This window comes from Labeo rohita, chromosome 23 (genome assembly GCF_022985175.1).
Source record: "Labeo rohita strain BAU-BD-2019 chromosome 23, IGBB_LRoh.1.0, whole genome shotgun sequence".
Classification (NCBI taxonomy): Eukaryota; Metazoa; Chordata; class Actinopteri; order Cypriniformes; family Cyprinidae; genus Labeo; species Labeo rohita.
The window spans coordinates 2,364,079-2,385,017 of record NC_066891.1 but is presented as its reverse complement, the minus strand read 5'-3'; the positions used below and the strand labels follow the sequence as shown (position 1 = coordinate 2,385,017).

The 20,939-nt window shown below is 28.1% G+C and overlaps 2 protein-coding genes across 4 annotated transcripts in view; one reads left to right on the top strand and one right to left on the bottom strand.

The window, feature by feature from the left end:
- Window positions 1-12,014, bottom strand: part of LOC127154954 (polycomb protein SCMH1) — a 36,126-nt gene extending 24,112 nt beyond the window's left edge. Inside the window, exon 1 of the mRNA XM_051096839.1 lies at window positions 11,856-12,014. Coding sequence (XP_050952796.1) covers window positions 11,856-12,002 — 147 coding nt within the window. The 5' untranslated portion in view covers window positions 12,003-12,014. The remainder of the gene's footprint in view (window positions 1-11,855) is intronic.
- A 4,407-nt stretch (window positions 12,015-16,421) lies between these two features.
- LOC127154766 (cyclin-dependent kinase-like 5) overlaps window positions 16,422-20,939 on the top strand; it is a 77,862-nt gene continuing 73,344 nt past the window's right edge. For all 3 annotated transcript variants that reach the window (XM_051096558.1, XM_051096559.1, XM_051096557.1), the window contains exon 1: window positions 16,422-16,535. The gene's annotated coding sequence lies outside the window, so the exon portion shown is untranslated. The remainder of the gene's footprint in view (window positions 16,536-20,939) is intronic.

Sequence of the window (20,939 nt, the reverse complement as noted above, 5' to 3'; positions counted from 1 at the left end):
AAATTTTACAGTTTCATTTGAGAAAATTAGCACCGTACCGCAGTGTATACACGCTAAAACTAACCGGCAACCTGTCAAAATAAAAGTACGGTTTAACATGTAACAGAAATGTATTAGTTTTGTATTACTTTTGTACAGTATAATCAGTGTTGGGTAAGTTGCTTTAAAAAAGTAATTATTACTAATTACTAATTACTTAATCAATGTTGTATTTAAAATACTTATCTAATTACTGTGTCTGAAAAGTAACTTAATTACTCAATAAGTAATTTAACTAAATACTTCTTAAAATCCCTATAAACCTTGAGGGATCAAACAATAGAAATTAAACTCTTTAAATAAATAATAATAATTAAAAAAAAAAACATATGAGTCAAACATGAAATAGTGTAGCCTTTTAGCTTTCTGAATCATCTTTATTACATTCTATAAAAAAAACGCGGTATATAAAAAATGCGGTAGCATCTCTTCCACAATGTAGCCTGCAATCATTTTTTAAGCTCACCTTCAGACACTTTCTGCGCTGCCTTAGTAAAATCAAGTTTTGCCTGCTTAGCAGGAGTTGCCGCGCTGTTATCCGTCGATGACGAACAAGGATCACTCAGAAGTGTTCGTCTATGCTGCCGTGTCAGGTGCTTCAGTAGATTATTCGTGCTATTGACAGCGGCCGATAGTTTTTTCTCCCCAGGACATAGCTTACATATTACTGTAATGTTCTTGTCTGCTTGTTTCAGAAAAGTGAAGTGATGGGAATATTTCCATTTCGTAAAACAGCCACCCGCTTCAGCCGAGTTCGAATAGGACTATGCAGCAAACTGGCGCGAAATCACGTGCACCTGCACTACAACGATTTTAAAGCGGCAGAGTTTACTTTTACCTTTAGAAGATAAATTAATAAAATTAAATAATGATATTCAGCGAGTTTAATTATTTTACAATTTAACGCAAGTACATTATAAGTAACTGTAATTAAAATACCTAAAAATGAAGAGTAATCAGTTACTCTACTTTTTTCAGTGGAAAAGTAATTTAATTACAGTACACCCAACACTGAGTATAATGTAGGTGTTTAAATATTCCTATTTCTGGCAAATTTAATTAAACAATTAAATACAGAAATTATAATAATAACAGAAATAACAGAAAAACTCTGTTTGTTTGGCAACAAATAAAAAGGTTTAATTTTCATTTCATTAAAAATAAATAAATATTTAACGCCTGTATTTGATTATCAGAAAAATTACAATACACAAGAATTTCTGAAAAAAAAAAAAAAATTAAATTGTTCTAAATGTTGAAACTGAGATTTTTCGACCTATTTTTTCACTGAAATAAATGTTTTTGTTTTTATACAGAGAGTAATGTACCAAAAAAAGTACCCCCCCTCAAACCTGGAATCCTAGGGGAAACACTGTATTTAAATAGTATCTTTGCTGCTTAATATTCACAGGCACTAGTCCATATCGCATTTTGATTCAAGTTTACTGACCTACTTTTGATTTTTTTTCATTCCAAACTGGACAAATTTCCGTGACATTATTTAGTGAATTCCATTTTTATGACTTTTCTGTCCACGTAGGGCCCTAAAAATGATCATCTTGCAGATTCAGTAAGGCCCATGTCAACTTATGATTAGAACTGCTACAGTTAAAACACAAAAATCCCTCAGTTTCCCCCTGAGCGATTCACTGCACACGACACGTGGAGCGTCACCGGACACGGATCTCTCTCATATGAGACATGAAACAGAAAACACACTCTCTGCTGAGGGATGGAAACTTCCCAAAACACACAAACACACACACTTCACTTCAGCCGCCCACACAAACACACACTTCCTTCATACAGCAAAGAAATGAGTGAAATCTCCTGCGCCGAGCTCAGAGCGGCACGTCGTTTCTGACACGAATGTGATGACAATAGCGGAGTCTTATTAGATCAGTAATTGAATCCACACGCCGGCAGACAATTATAGACTGAAAAAATGAGTTCCTTATTTATGTCAAGCAATTAAAGAGTTCATTCCGCTCGCGTCTCCAGTGACCTTCTCGCTCTGTCGTTCAGTTGTTCAGTCTGCCGTCATAATCGCTCTCTTTCAGTCTGACTCTACACGCTTGTCCGTTGATGTCGCCTTCTCGGGTTTCACATTCGCAGGCCACAGAATAATGCCAGTGTTCCTGTGCTAAACCAAACAGGCGAGGGCTCTCGGACAAGGGTTATTGCTGTTAACCAAAACTTTTTTTAAAAATCATTGCTTTAAATTGAAAATAATAACAATAATTATTCATTAAAAGAAATAAGAAGGCAAGGCAGCATTTCTCATTTTCAATTAGTTTAACTTGATATACTAAAAATAGTTTCATTAACTGAAATAAAATTAAATATAAAAAAGTAAATGAATTTTATTTCAGCTAGTTCCCAAATATTTCTCATCTTGGTTTAGATTAACTTGCAGTACTATATTTATAAAATAACAAAAAAACATAGAAGAAAAAAATTAACTGAAATAAAATTAAATATATATATTTTTTTTAATTTATTTCAACTTTTCACTTTAAATTCAAATTTAAATTCAGGTATTACAGTAACTAAAATTAAAAGCATATGAAAAAACATCATTTGAAATCAAATAAAATTAAGCTAAATACAATCTAAAAAAGTAAACATTATTTCAGACACCAATCCAGCATTTCTTATTTTTGTTAAAAAACAACTGGAAAAAATTAATCTGAATTAACTTAAACTAAAACTAATTGAAAAACAACAAAAAACACAACAAAAAATTGTAAAACTAATTAAAATTGAAATGAAAAGCCAAAATATATAACATAAAAAAATTACATTTAATTCTAAAATTAACAAAACTACAATATAACTATAATAATGTATCAATGATATTGTGAAAGGAATAAAAAAGGAAAAAGAAAAGGAAATAAAATAGTTATTTGTAATAATTTAATGTAAAATGTTCATGTAAATACTTGTCCAACAGTTTAATTTACAATTTAATTTATCACAGTTACTGTAAAGAATAATTTAATGCTCAAATTACACAGAAACTCGCTCTGCTTGTGTTTCATGAAAGAAACCTATTGTGCGCAAAAAAGTTTAAATAAAATAGCAGTCAATTTATCAGTGACATTTGTTGTCAGATATTTTTTAGATATATTTTTATTAATATATTGACTTACTTTTTACTATTTAATGCATATTAAATATAAATACACTAAAAAATTGGTGTAGAAAAAATTTCCACTCAGACATTTTTAGTAAATTTAACTTGAAGTACTACATTTTAAAACAACAAAAACATAAAAAAAACATTAACTGAAATAAAATTAAATATAAAAAATTGTGAATTTTCACTTTTAGCTTTTCACTTTTTAATTTTTATTTAGTTTAAATTGAAGTATTACAATAACTAAAACTAAAAGAATATGAAAAAAAACATAATTTGAAATCAAATAAAATTAACTAAATAAAATCTAAAAAAGTAAACTTTATTTCAGCTAAACACCGATCCAGCATTTCTAATTTCTGTTCAGTGAAAATTAAAAAAAAATTTAACTGAAAACTGATAAAAACTTAATAAAAACATTTACAAAACAAAAATCACAACAAAAAATTATATTAATTCTATAAATTCTTTAATTAAAATTGCAATAGAAAGAGAAAACATATAACAGATAAAAATTAAAATCTAATTCTAAATGTTAACCAAACTATAGTATAACTATATTATATATAATATATCAATGATATTAAAACAACACTGTCTTGGACAGGTGAAAGGAATAAAAAAGGAAAAAGAAAAGGAAATTAAAAAGTGATTTGTAACTATTTAATGTAAAATGGTTATGTACATACTTGTCCAACAGTTTAATTTACAATTTAATTTATCACAATTACTGTAAAGAATAATTTAATGCTCAAATTACACAGAAACTATTGTGTGCAAAAACAAATGACAAAAAACATAGAAAAAAATATTAACTGAAATAAAATTAAATATAAAAAACGAATTTATTTCAGCTTTTAACTTTTTAATTTTTATTTATTTCTTTTATTAAATTGAGGTATTACAATAACTAAAACTAAAAGCATAGGAAAAACATCATTTGAAATTAAATAAAATTAACTTAAATAAAATCTAAAAAAAGTCAACTTTATTTCAGCTAGACACCAATCCAGCATTTCTCATTTTTGTTCAGTGAAAATTTAAAAATAATTAACTTAAAAAAGGAAAGGAAAGAAAGGAAAAAGAAAAGGAAATCAAATAGTTATTTGTAACAATTTAATGTAAAATGGTTATATAAATACTGGTCCAACAGTTCAATTTACAATTTAATTTATCACAATTACTTTAAAGAATATTTTAATGCTCAAATTACACAGAAACTCGCTCGGCTTGTGTTTCATAAATTAAAATTTTGCGTGCAAAAAAAGTTTAAATAAAATAGCACAAAGTCAGTTTATCAGTGACATTTGTTGTAAGATATTTATTTCAGATACATTTTTATTAATATATTGACTTATTTTTTACTATTTAATGCATATTAAATATAAATACACTAAAATGGTGCACAAAAAAATCCACTCAGAAATTCTGTTAAAATAACAAAAACATAGAAAAAAAATATTAACTGAAATAAAAGTAAATATAAAAAACTGTGAATTTATTTCAGCTTTTCACTTTTTAATTTTTACTTTGTTTAAATTGAGGTTTTACAATAACTAAAACTAAAAGCATAGGAAAAACATCATTTGAAATTAAATAAAATTAACTTAAATAAAATCTAAAAAAAGTCAACTTTATTTCAGCTAGACACCAATCCAGCATTTCTCATTTTTGTTCAGTGAAAATTTAAAAATAATTAACTTAAAAAAGGAAAGGAAAGAAAGGAAAAAGAAAAGGAAATCAAATAGTTATTTGTAACAATTTAATGTAAAATGGTTATATAAATACTGGTCCAACAGTTCAATTTACAATTTAATTTATCACAATTACTTTAAAGAATATTTTAATGCTCAAATTACACAGAAACTCGCTCGGCTTGTGTTTCATAAATTAAAATTTTGCGTGCAAAAAAAGTTTAAATAAAATAGCACAAAGTCAGTTTATCAGTGACATTTGTTGTAAGATATTTATTTCAGATACATTTTTATTAATATATTGACTTATTTTTTACTATTTAATGCATATTAAATATAAATACACTAAAATGGTGCACAAAAAAATCCACTCAGAAATTCTGTTAAAATAACAAAAACATAGAAAAAAAATATTAACTGAAATAAAAGTAAATATAAAAAACTGTGAATTTATTTCAGCTTTTCACTTTTTAATTTTTACTTTGTTTAAATTGAGGTTTTACAATAACTAAAACTAAAAGCATAGGAAAAACATCATTTGAAATCAAATTAAATTAAATTAAATCTAAAAAACTCAACTTTATTTCAGCTAGACACAGATCCAGCATTTTTTCTTTTTGTTCAGTGAAAATTGAAAAAATAATTGAAAAAATAAGTGTAGTATTTTTTTTTTTTTTTTGACTATTTATTGCATATTAAATATAAATACACTAAAAAATTGGTGTAGAAAAATTTTCCACGCAACATTAAAATTTAAGAAAAATTTGCAAGCAACATTAAATTAAACACAAAATTGTGAAATAGAAATTAAACAATGTTTTCTTATAAAAACACTTCATTTTTTATTAGCGTGTAGTAATACACTTCTGTTATGTTCAGATTTCATGCAGAATGAACTGCAGTGTGGAGTTGATCGTCTGTAAGATCAAAAGATCCTTAATTAAAACAACAGCTGTACAGCAGCTCTAATGATGTGTGCGGGGTCAGAGGTCAGCGCTAATTGATTCTCCTACTAATGAGTGGTTTCCCCACAGACTCTTGACCCAGTGAGCACTGTGAGCCATTTCTAAATCACACTTCATTTGACCATATTTCAGCTATAATTACACACATGTGTGAATAAAGCTGTAGCATTAGTGAAACTGGGAAAAAATACACTCAGAACCTCATTAAAATTCATAAAAGAATCGTTAAGTTGAATCAAAATTAAGCTGAACCAAAATCATATGCATGACATGCCTGAATCTCATTAAATGTCATTTTGTCATCAAATGCAACATAAAAAAATACAATTATTTATTTATTTAATCTCAATTTAATTTATGTTGCAATCTGGCATTTTTGAAAATGACGTTACAATGGATAACAAACCTTAATAGTCCTTAAAATAGACTTTATATATCACATATTTTTTACTTTTGATTTCAGGATGAATTATGACAGATATTTCTTTGTAAAATACACTACAGATCAGATTCTTTGTCAATTCTGATGATGTTTTTCCTGATTTCAGTTTTTCTCTATAACAGAAAGGAAACGATCTGTACGCAGCACTAAAAAAAACACATTATTCAATGCAAATCAATAGGCAAAATGACTCAAATATTCCACACAAAGAGTCTCTCACACACACACTCATTTTACTGTTTTGCGTCAGAATGATGAACTTACAGTCAAATGATTGCTTATGGGAAAAATATATGTCTGAAAACATCTTTTGTGGTAATGTTGATTTGATTTTATCTTGAAGAACTGGATAGAAATGAGATAAAAAGCCCCTAAACGTTACATGAGGAATCTCTCTACTGATCTATAAAACTGATTATATTCCTGAAATGCTTTTGAAAATCAATTATGCTGTTTTTTATTTAAATAATTAGATAAAAATAATATTTTAAAAACTTAGAAAACGCAGGTAAAATGCTATACATGTAAGCAGAATATATACACGTTTTCATACAAATATGAGCAGAATTGTATCTGTAATTCATCTTAACACAAACTGAAAACTGCATGCAACAATGTACATAAAAACTATTCAATGGTTACTTCATAAATTTAATTCACTGCACTGTAAAAATTACTTTTCTTTAAGTTGTAGATACAAGATTACTGGAGTATGTTGTACATCTTTATTACTTTACTTTTTTATATATCACATTTAATTCAATGTCTTGGCATTTCTGGTCATTTTTTATGAACTAATTGCACACAAACAAATAAATCCACTGTATGCAAATAAGTTTTTATTGATAAATCCTACTTATAAACCTAATTTATATTTCACATTTAGTTCAGTTTCTTGTCATTTCTGTGAAAGGTACTAGCAATTTCTGAGTGAAAAAGTTTTTTTTTCCCAGTAAATAGTTATGAAAAATTGGCCAAAAGTTGGGTAAAACTGTTTTTAATGTCACAATTACTTGTATAAAAATAATGTTATGAACTAATTACACACAAAAAATTAAATCCACTGTATGCAAATAAGTTTTTATTGATAAATCCTACTTAGAAAATTCATTTATATTTCACATTTAATTCAATGACTTGTCATTTCTTGTGAAATTTACTGAGTGATTTTTTCTTTTCTCCAGTAAATAGTTATGACAAATTGGCCAAAAGTTGGGTAAAACTGAATTTAATGTCACAATTACTACTATAAAAATATTTTTTATGAACTAATTACACACAAAAAAATTAGATCCACTGTATGCAAATAAGTTTTTATTGATAAATCTTACTTAAAAAACTCAATTATATTTCACATTTAAATCAATTCCTTGTCATTTCTGTGAAATGTACTAGCAATTTCTGAGTAAAAAAGTTTTTTTTCCCCAGTAAATAGTTATGAAAAATTGGCCAAAATTTGGGTAAAACTGAATTTAATGTCACAATTACTAGTATAAAAATATTTTTATGAACTAATTGCACACAAAAAATTAAATCCACTGTATGCAGATAAGTTTTTATTAATAAATCTTACTTATAAAACTCATTTCACATTTAATTTAATGTCTTGTCATTTCTTGTGAAATTTACTTGCAATTTCTGAGTGGATTTTTTTCCCCAGTAAATAGTTATGAAAACATTGCCAAAAGTTGGGTAAAACTGAATTTAATGTCACAATTACTTGAATAAAAATATTTTAATGAATTAATTACAAACAGAAAAATTAGATCCACTGTATGTAAATAGGTTTTTATTGATAAATCTTACTTTAAACTCATTTATATTTCACTTTTAATTTAATGTCTTGTCATTTTTTTTGTGAAATTTACTAGCAATTTCTGAGTGTAAAATGTTTTTTTTTTTCCCAGTAAATAGTTATGAAAAATTTGCAAAACGTTAGGTAAAGCTAAATTTAATGTCACAATTATATATATATATATAAATATTTTTATGAACTAATTACACACAAAACAATTAAATCCACTGTATACAAATAAGTTTTTATTGATAAATCTTACTTGTAAAACTCAATGACATTTGCTTTTTACATTTTTTAAACAGTTATGATCAATTGTTTTAATCAATTGATTTTTTATTATATATATTATTTAAATATTGAATATAAAGTAAAATACATGTACACATTATATTGAATTATATTATTGAACTGAATATAAAGTAATAACATTTAAATTACTATTAATATTATTAAACGAACGTTTTAGACATCAGACACATCTCATAGAGATGAACACACCTCTCTCTGACACGCCTACAAAGTGTTTTATCATAACATATCCCACAATTCCCCTTGAGATTCCCACAGCAAAGGAATATTCCTGAGAAACCCCAACGAACACTGAAAGGACCATCAGGAATCTCTGATCCCATCATTCCCTGAGGCGTCACATTCCTGAAACTCATCCGCCCATAAACATAACAGACAGCACCAGCAGTCAGATCTGCACTTAATCACCTGACAACCTCCACAATCATTCATTCGGTTCACTCGTTTCAGTGAACTGGCTCAAACTGATTGACAGGTGGGCGGGGCTCTGTGCCGTGATTGGGTGTGGTGGGTGGAGTTTGTGTCCGTTTTGCTTTCTTTTCCACATTCGTAACATCAGACACGCGCTCAGGTTTGCTTTCATTTCCATGTTTGATTTCAGGAGGTTTGCATCATACAGCACATGTCCATGCCTCCGTCAGACACAACAGGGCTCTCTCTCTCTCTCTCTCTCTCTCTCTCTCTCTCTCTCTCTCTCTCTCTCTCTTTCTCTCTCTCTCTCTCTCCTCTCTCCTCTCTCTCTCTCTCTCTCTCCTACATCACAGACATGCTCCAGATTAAATGAGAGTTACACAAACACAACAACCTCCACCTGAACATCATCACATCACAGCAGAATATTCATCAAACACCAGACATTTACATCACAAACACACACCTGCACAAGCCGCCACTATTCCCTTGCATTCATTTATCATGCAACTAGTTTCCACCTAAAAACTCACAGCTTCTACATTTACAAAAAAAAATAAAAAAAATAAAAATTACGAAAACAACAACAAAAAAAGCTCCTAAAATAAATAATAAGAAACAAGAAAAAATATTCTAAAAATGTTTCTTACACTGTTTGAAGGAGATCCCATATTTATTTATAATGAATTTATCATTATTTTCCACCAAAGTACTACAATTACTACCGTTTTACAACATGTGAATGAATATGTGATCTTTTAAGATTGGAATGGATTTTTTTTGTGATACAAAACATAAAAAACGCAATTATGCTATATATATAAACTTATATCTAACCTTAAATTACATTTTAAATGTAACAAAAAAATATACACTTATATATAACTTGCATAAAAACATATTATCAAGAATAAATAATGTTAATATTACACATTATTAATTAATTATTATATGAACAAATTATATACATATATACTGTAATGACACATGAAATGTGTTGCAATTAAAAAAATTAATAAACTGAAACGTAATTTAATTTAATATTACATATAGTAGTATATTGCATATATTATAATCTATAGTAATAAAAAAGTGTAATATATAATAAAATTGTAAGTAATCCAACGAAAACACTTCTACTATCTCTACTGATTGATATAAACAAAAAATTATGCTAAATAATTAAGAATTATTCATTTATATTAAACTTTTAAAAATGTTAATATAAACAGAAATATAATTTTTATTTTATTACATATAGTAATACAGTGCCTATAATATTTTTATTATAATATATAATAATTGAAAAGTGTAATATATAATACAATTGTAAGTAATCCAATGAAAACACTTCTACTATCTCTACTGATTGATATAAACATAAAAAATTTAATTATGCTAAATAATTAAGAATTATTCATTTATATTAAACTTTTACAAATGTTAATAAATATTTTTAATATTATTAATTATTATATATACAAATGCTATACATAAATAATTGCACATGAAATGTATGATAATTACACATTTATAAACAGAAATATAATTTTAATTTTATTACATGTAGTAATATAGTGTGTATAATATTTTATTATAATATATAGTAATTAAATAGTGTAATATATAATAAAATTGTAAGTAATCTAATGAAAGAAACTCTTGATCTCTTATGGTTGGTAAAAACATAAAAAACATAATTACACTAAATAATTAAGAATTACACATTTATATTAAACTTTTACAAATATTGTTAATAACAAATATTCTTAATAGTATTAATTATTATATAAACAAATGCCATACATAAATAATTGCACATGAAATGTATAATAATTACAAATTTATAAACAGAAATATAATTTTAATTTTATTACATATAGTAATACAGTGCCTATAATATTTTTATTATAATACAAAATAATTAAAAAGTGTAATATATAATAAAATTGTAAGTAATCCAATGAAAACACTTCTACTATCTCTACTGATTGATATAAACATAAAAAAATTAATTATGCTAAATAATTAAGAATTACACATTTATATTAAACTTTTACAAATATTGTTAATAATAAATATTCTTAATATTATTAATTATTATATAAACAAATGACATACATAAATAATTGCACATGAAATGTATGATAATTACAAATTTATAAACAGAAATATAATTTTAATTTTATTACATAGTAATACAGTACCTATAATATTTTTATTATAATATATAATAATTAAAAAGTGTAATATAAAATAAAAGTGTAGGTAATCCAATGAAAACACTTGAAGAAAGAAAATAAATCTATTTTATAGATAGCAGTTAAGTAGTAAAACATAAAATGATAAATTAATAAACAATGTAAAAATATTTATATTAAATACAACAGATACTATGGCAATCTGATTCATAATCTAGTATTTAATAATTACTATATGATTTTTCAAGGCATTTATATGGAATTTCTAAATACTTAATATAATACCATGGTACGTGTTGGAGAAAAAACAACAACAACAACAAAAACATGATATAAAATACATGGTAAAACAGTTTTTCCCTAAGTACTGCATTTTAGCGTAAACTTTGTAAACGTTATCTGTTTTTCAAACTGTGAAATTGGTGATAAACGGACGCTTTACTGATGCAATAACGCAAAAAAGGGAAATACGACATAAATAACTGAAGCCTGAGTGATTTGAGACTGAATAAGAGTGTGTTTACAAACGCCTGAGATTGACAGCTGAAATAAAGCAAACGTCATCAGCGATGACGACACACAGCACTGATCATACACATCATCAACAATATGATCAATAACGACGAAAAACAAAATATCTGCGCCTTATTTGACCAGTCCCGCCCGGATCCACAGATACTTCACAAATAACAACATGAATAATCGCCACCAGCTCAGTAAGTGCTGAACATCAGGCAAAATAAACGCCTAAATGATCAGATATAGTCTTTAAAAAAGCTCATCGCTGGCATCTGATATAACGACTAATATCACAACGCACGGAGGAAAATAAAATAAGTGCAGAAATGTCGACCAACCTTCGCGATTTTGTCGAAATGTAGACAGAATTCAGCACTTTTCACAGCTCTCCGTCGCCATGTTTGGGTCAGAACTGCGCATGCGCAGACGCAGAGCAGCGTTGCGTTGGTTTTGTCAGTCATACGCAGACGTTTGTTATTCTGCATTACAATTTAATACAATTAATGTAACTGTAAACAGTACGCTTATTATAATTAATTAATAATTAATTAACTGATAATAACAGTTACAACGTCTGCAATTTGTATTTAAGACTATTTAATCAATTAATAAAGCTGTTTTTATTGTTCTGGTGTATGCCAGTGTAGTTTTGTCGTGTTTACTTGTTTATGAGACTAAAATATGCTCTAAGAAGGGTTTTTCTGTATGTTTACATTTTTGTTTTTAAATGCAAACATTCAGGGAACGCTCAGTTTTATCATTTTGCACACGTTATTATAAAAAACGTCAGATAAATGTTTTTATTTATTATTTATTTTTTAAAGACGTCTCTTCTACTCACCAATCCTGCATTTATTTGCTCCAAAATACAGCAAAAGCTGTAATATTGTGAAATATTTTTACTATAATATATTTTAAAATGTAATTTATTCCTGTGATCTTTTTCCCTGTGCTAATTTGCTGCTCAAGAAAAAAATATTATAAGTAAATATTTATATTAATATAAATTAATATTATAGGATTCCTAATGAACAGAAAGATTAAAAGATCAGCATTTATCTGAAATAAAAAACGTTTGCAATATTATATACTACCATTGAGCTTGGAGTCAGTATAATGTTTTTTCTCTATATAAAAATGAATCAAAAGTGATGATAAAAACATTTATAAAGTTATAAAAGATTTTTATTTCAGATAAATGCTGTTCTTCTGAACTTTCTATTCTTTAAAGAAACCCGAAAATATTCTACTCAACATAATAATAATAATAATAATAATAATAATAATAATAAATGTTTTTAAGCAGCAAATCAGCATATTAGAATGATTTCTGAATGATCATGTGACACTGAAGACTGGAGTAATGATGCTGAAAATTCAGCTTTGAAATCACAGGAATAAATTACATTTTAAAATATATGCAAATAGAAAACAGTTAATTTAAATAGAAAAATATATATGTATGTAGGATCAAATAAATGCAGGCTTTGCAAGCAGAAGAGACTTCTTTAAAAAACATTAAAATCTTACTGTCCAAAAACGTTTGACTGGTATAAAATGTTTTAGAAATAAAATATTTTAAACAAACATTTTATCAACGTTATGTTGAGAAAACCTACGACTTTAGTCAAAGTTCTGAGAACGTCCTAAGATAATGATGTTGGAATTTTAATTTGGGGCACAGAATTCACTGAAATATTTAAATGAACTCATATAACGCAAATTTTCGAATTTTGTGTTTTAAAAACAACTTGGTTAATTTTTTTTTTTAATGATTTAAAAAATTATTTAACTTGGCTAAATCATTGGTAAAAAAAAAAAAAAAACATTTAGCCTATTTAGCCTGTTTCTGAAATTTTACACATTTTTGTCACATATTTTATTATCATTTCATTGGTGCTTTCTTATATTGTTCTGTTTCCTCTTTTCCTCAGTGCTGCCTGTGTTTGGGCCCTTTGTTGTGTGGTTGTTCCTAGCATGTAGGTGGCTGACATCAGGCTGTCTGGCGATGAGTTTTTATAGTTGTGGTGTGGGTGTATCTCTTTGACATTAGAAGATGAGGTAGACTAATACATGAACTACATCTCTGGACTTCACCGGGTGGATGTGATGTAACACAGCCTGTAAACCTAGAAACAATAATCTACTTGTTGACTTTAAGAGACATTTAGGCTGTGAAGGTCAAGATGCTTATTTCCATTATTCAAAAGGAAATCATCATCTTGACCTTTAAGCTGATTTAAATTTATCTAATCCATTGTGAACGTTTCCAACGTGTTTGTTTTTTTTTTTTCTCCCAAAACTAGGTTGGATTTTAAAAAGCATCATATGCAATGGACAGAAATGAAATCAGGTGATATATCTTAAAATCTAACATAACTAATAAAAAGGTTATTTATTTTCAATGACCAATCTCTGTCATAATAAAAGTATTATAAAAGCATTATTGTTTTTTTGCAAAAGTATTTATTTTTCATATATTTTATCTATCCATCCATATCTCCATAGATCCATCTTAAATAATCGCTATTCCTCATTTGTCCACTAGGTGGTGTGAGTGATTTGATCGTGTTAATGCCGCAAATCTATTAACAGGTGAATATATTGCATTTCATAAGTAATATATCCAGCGTTTTTGTCAGTTTCATGCAATTTATTTATATATATTATATATTATATATATATTTATATATATTTGTATTTATTATATAATATTTTAATTTAAATTTTATATAATATTCAAATATCAATCAAAAATGTTTCTTACAAATCAGCATTTTGGGAATGATTTCTGAAGGATCATGTGACACTGAAGACTGGAGTAATGATGCTAAAAATTCAGCTTTGATCACAGAAATAAATTACATTTTACAGTATATTCAAACAGAAAACAGCTATTTTAAATTGTAATAATATTTCACAATATTACTGTTTTTATTGTATTTTGAGCACATAAATGGAGCCTTGGTGAGACATTTTTTAAAAACATTAAAAAATTCTTGAATAAAAAATAAATAATGAATTATTCCAAAACAAGATTTTCCATCAGACAAATGAATTTTATTTTAACATATATTAACATAGAAAACAGTTATTTTAAATTATAATATTATTTCACAATATTACAATGTTTACTGTATTTTTAATCAAATAAATGCAGCCTTGGTGAGACTTTTTAAAATATTAAATCAATTATTATTAAAAAAAAAAAAAAAAAAAAAAAATCATTATTCCAAACCAAACTTTTCCATTACACATGAATTATACAAATGAATTATATTTTAAAATATATTAACATAGATAACAGTTAAATGAATTAAATTGTAATAACATTTCACAATATTATGATGTTTACTATATTTTTGATCAAATAAATGCAGTTTTGGTGAGATGTTTTTTCAAAAATATTATATTAAACAAACGTGTAATTTATATATATATATATATATATATATATATATATATATATATATATATATATATATATATACACTACCGTTCAAAAGTTTGGGGTCAGTACATTTTTATTGTTTCTTTTTCTTTTTTTTTTTTTTTAAGAAATTAATACTTTTATTCACCAAGGATGTATTAAGTTAATAATTAAAAGTTTATTAAAAGTTAATAATAAATAATTTACATTGTTATAAAATATTTATATTTTGAATAAACACTGTACTTTTTAAACTTGTTATTCATGAAAGAATCCTGAAAAAAAAAAATCACAGGTTCCAAAAAATATTTGGCAGCACAACTGTTGATATTATCCAACATTGATCATTCTAATAATAAATCCGCATATTAGAATGATTTCTGAAGGACCATGTGACACTTAAGACTGGAGTAACAGCAGCTGATAAAAATTCAGCTTTTCATCACAGGAATAAATTCTATTTTAAAGTATGTTAAAATAAAAAACATTATTTTATATTGTAAAAACATTTTGATTTTGCAATATTACTGTTTTTTTCTATATTTTTAATCAAATAAATGCAGCCTTGATGAGCATAAGAGACTTCTTTAAAGACTATTACAAGTCTTACTGACCCCAAACTTTTGAACGGTAGTGTGTGTGTATATATATATATATATATATAAATTTACTGATGTGAAAAGTAAATACTAAATAAATAATTATTTATTTATGTATTGTTATTAATATATATATATATATATATATATATATATATATATTTGTTAAATAATTGTTTAGTCAGTTTTTTATTAAAAATATATTGTGTTACAGTGGTCACAATATTATGATGTTTACTATATTTTTGATCAAATAAATGCAGCTTTGGTGAGATGTTTTTTCAAAATGATTATATTTTAAAATATATTTACATGGAAAACTATTAATTAATTAAATTAATTATTAATATTTCACTGTATTACTGTTTTATTGTATTTTTGATAATTTTTCAGGAATATATATATATATATATATATATATATATATATTTAAAATATATTAAAATATAAAACAGTTCTTTTAAACTTTAATAATATTTCATGACATTATAGTTTTACTGTATTTTTGATCAAACAAATGCAGTGTTGGTGAGACTTGTAGTATTATGATTTGTCATATTTCACGATAGTACTTTTTTACTGTATTAAACAAACGTGTAATTTTTAAATATATTTATATATTTTAATTTACAAATTCACTGACGTGAAAAGAAAATACTAAATCAATAATTTTGTATTTGTTTATTTATTGTTATTATATATATATATTTATTTTATATATTTTTTTAATAAATCTGTATTGTATTACAGTGGTCCTCTTCTAAGATGTTACTGTGTGCCACGCCCACCTTGAGCTACTGGTCTCCTGATTGGTGTATATCCCAGAAAGGGCGTGTCCGCTTCCAACGTCAATCATTGGAATCGGCTCCAATGACGCCAGTCTGAAAACTGTTGCTGTTGTTGCGGGTGGGTTGACACACATCGGTGCGTTTCTCTCGGGCGCGTTTGGGGATGTGAGTGATTTACCCGCGTCCAGATCACCGGAACGCGTGAGTACACGGCTCATTTTGTGATCCGCTCTCGCGACGCCGCTGACTTTCAGCAGTGTGGTGCGTGATTTGACTGCGGCGCTTTGACATGCTGTTATACTGCAGTGTTGTGGTGTTTGTGTGTGTTATAATTACAGTGTGTCAGGGCTGGAAGTGCGCTGGCTGTGCGGTTCAGCTCCGTGTTTCTATGTGCGTGTGACTCCCACGCAGCGCGGATCAGCTTCACTGCGACGCCAAAGCGCAGAAACACACGCAGACACCGAGATGCGTTCATGTGCGTGACTGAGTCTGTCAATGATCGCTGCCTTAGTCATATATCAACATATAAGCATCACATCAGGCACATTTCGAGGACTCTTACATGATCCGTTTATAGTTACACAGACTGGGGATTGTTGCAGGGTGTTTCTTCAATTACTGCTACTTAAATACTCTTAAAACACTCTCACAGGTTAACTGTAGCCTTTTTGTTTACTAACAATGTCCAGTGAACATACATGAACCACAGGACAGTTCTGTCATTTTTTGACATCTTAAATCATGTGTAACATTGTGTGATGGAAATTACATTTTAAATATTTTCTTGATAAGGACATTTTCATGGATACTATTTTATGTAGACTAAATGTACATAATTAAACAATATTTTCACACCTTTTGCATAAAAATTGTGGTTTGCTTGTAAAGTTTTGGATGTGAAAAGATTAATAAAATCTATATGTAACAGGCAAGTTTACAAGACGAGAAAAGAAAAAAGTTGCAATAAAAATTGGTCACTAAGACATAAAAACCACTCCTTTAATATCTATTGATATAATGCATGTTCAATATAAATTGATATAAAAAGAGCATAAAATAGAACACAATGTACAGTAGTAATTCAGATTAAGTTGCTGTATTTATTCAAATGAATGTCTTTTTAATCTGTACCTATTTTTTTATAGGTGTTTTACCTGTATTTTGAAATTTGCTCGTTGTGTTTCAGGGTTTAAGGTTTTGGGTTAATCCATAAAATTAATGGATAATGTCCAAGCACCTTTTCTGTTATTTTACATGTTTAGTTGTCATACTACAGTTGTTTTAAAATCTACTTCTGCTCTAAATAATGCAAATTACATTGTAAAAATTGGTTGTGATTTTAAATTTTTTTTTTTTTATAATTATTAGTTTCTTCATGCCTTTTTATGTTTGTTTATTTTTAGTTTTTACTTGGTTGTTACAAAACCAGTTTTAGTATTTTGGTATATTAACATTATTTCAGTTAATGAAATACATTACCAGTCAAAAGTTTTTGAACAGTGAAATTTTTAATGTTTTTTTTTTTTTTATAAAGAAGTCTCTTCTGCTCACCAAACCTGCATTTATTTGATCAAAAGTACAGCAAAAACAGTAAAATTATTAAATATTTTTACTATTTCAAATAATTATGTTGAAAACAGCTGTGTAGAATGTTTTCAGGTTTCTGTGATGAATAGAAAGGACAGGATTTATCTGAAATAGAAATATTTTGTAACATTATAAATGTCTTTATCATCACGTTTGATCAATTTAAAGCATTTTTTATCTAAATAAAAGTATTAATTTCTATAGTTTCTTTCCACCTCAAAAAAATAAAATAAAATAAAATAAAATAAATCTTATTCTTACTCAAAATTTACTTAACTGTTTTAAATATTATAATAATAATAAAAATGTTTTTTGAGCAGCAAATCAGAATATTAGGAAGATTTCTGAATAATCATGTGACACTGAAGACTGGAGTAATAATGCTAAAAAAGCTTTGAAAAAACAGCAATAAATTACATTTTAAAATATATTCAAATAGAAATCAGTTATTTAAATAGTTAAAATGTTTCAGAATTTTACTGTTTTTGCTGTATTTTGGATCAAATTAATGCAGGCTTGGTGAGCAGAAGAGACTTTTGATTGGTAGAGTATATATGTTTTTTATTTTAAATTTAAGCTAAATTTGTACAATTGGCAACCACAGCTGCCTTTTTTTTTTACTGTAAATAAAAGATGTTAGGTGGAAAGATTGCTGTTCATTTTTGTGCATTTTTTTGTCAGTCAAGCATTTCTCAAACAAGCTTGACGTTAGCAACACAAAGATCTTGGGTTTCATTATCAGGGTATGCATAAATGAACTTGACAAAATGAAAATGAAAGTTTTACAGCATCTGCTGTTTCTTCTCATAGTGATTTCATAAACATAGCTCATTCTTGATTAGGGAACACCCTGTTATTTAACATTGCTCTTAAAGGACTCTCGTCCCTCTGGTTCTGACGAGTGAACGGGTGTTTTGTGTCTGAAGTTGTCTGAGGTTGCAATTTGATATTCTGAGGATCTTTGGCCTGCATCCCTCATGTTTTACATGTCTGTTCAGCATTTGAGGTCATGCTGACCTTGTAAGTGCTCAGTCTGGGCTGTGCTTGTGTTGAAGTGGACGGAAGTCATTGATTCTCTTCATGTCTTAGAGAAGAAGCCTCTGTTATCCTCTCTCATACGGCAGGGTTTTGCTTCAAAACAACCTCTTATTTGAATGAAGTTTAAGGTGAAGTGTGTCACTTTATTTGGATGTTAAAATATTTTCTTGCATGCCGGTTTAAAGCAGTAGTTCACCCAAAAAATAAAATTTGCTAAAAATATACTTCACCTCGGATCATCCAAGATGTAGATGAGTTTGTTTCTATATCAGATTTGGAGAAATGTAGCATGCCATCACTTGCTCACCAATGGATGTGAATGGGTGCCGTCAGAATGAGAGTTCTAACAGCTGATAAAAACATCACAAAAATCCACAAGTAATCCACACCACTCCAGTCCATCATTTAACGTCTTGAGAAGTCAAAAGCTGCGTGATTGTAAGAAACGAACTGAGTTTTAAGATTTTTAAGACAACTAAAATATAAGTCCATAAGCCATAATAACACTTCTTCCAGTGGAAAAAGACATCTAGTCTGAATTAGGAGAGAAATCTTCACAGATCAAGCACAGTTTACAAGCCAAAACAGCTCTAAACAAACATATGGGTGAATTTTGATGTGAGAGACAACAGGAGATGGACTTTTTTTGCCTTATTATGGATTATGGACTCGTGTTTTAGTTAAAAACGTCTTGATGGATTTGTTTCTTACAAACATGCAGCTTTTGTTTTTTAAGATGTTAACTGATGGACTGGAGTGGTGTGGATTATTTATGCATTAATATGATTTTTTTTTTTTTTTATCAGCTGTTTGGGCTCTTATTCTGATGGCACCCATTCACATCCATTGTTGAGCAATGCTACTTTTCATCAAATCTGATGAAGAAATTAACTCATCTATTTCTTAGATGGCCTGAGGATGACACTGATTGACTCGACCACTGGTGTGAGTTTGGGCCAGGGCTATCTGTTTGGCTGACCAATGGGAGACGTGGCCAGTGTTTGAGAAACCTGTTTGAACCTGATTATTTAACACTGAAAAGATGCAGTTTGTCTTCTCAAGATGTTCATTGATGGACTGGAGTGGTGTGGATTATTTGTGTATTATTGTGATGTTTTTATCAGCTGTTTGAACTCTCATTCTGACGGCACCCATTCACACCCATTGGTGAGCAAGAGATGTAACGCTACATTTCTCCAAATCTGATGAAGAAACAAACTAATCTACATTTTGGATGGCCTGAGGGTGACACTGATTGACTCAACTAATGGCGTGAGTTTGGGGTGGGGCTATCTGTTTGGCTGACCAATGGCAGTTGTAGGCAGTATTTGGGAAACCTGTTTGAAACTAATTTTTTAACACTGAAAAAATGCAGTTTGGCTTCTTAAGATGTTAATTGATGGACTGGAATGGTGTGGATTACTTATGGATTACTGTGATGTTTTTATCAGCAGTTTGGACTCTCATTCTGATGGCACCCATTCACATCCATTGGTGAGCAAGTAGTGGAATGCTACATTTCTCCAAATCTGATTAAGAAACAAACTCATCTATATATTTTGGATGTCCTGAGGGTGACACTGATTGACTCGAGCAATGGTGTGAATTTAGGGCGGGGCTATCTGTTTAGCTGACCAATTATTGTGATGTTTTTAGCAGCTGTTTGAACTCTCATTCTGACGGCACCCACTCACATCCATTGGTAAGCAAGCAATGGAATGCTACATTTCTCCAAATCTGATGAAAAAACAAATTCATCTACATCTTGGATGGCCTGAGGGTGACACTGATTGACTCGACCAATGGCATGGGTTTGGGGTGGTTTGGACTCTCATTCTGATGGCACCCATTCACATCCATTGGTGAGCAAGCAATGGAATGCTACATTTCTCCAAATCTGATGAAAAAACAAATTCATCTACATCTTGGATGGCCTGAGGGTGACACTGATTGACTCGACCAATGGCATGGGTTTGGGGT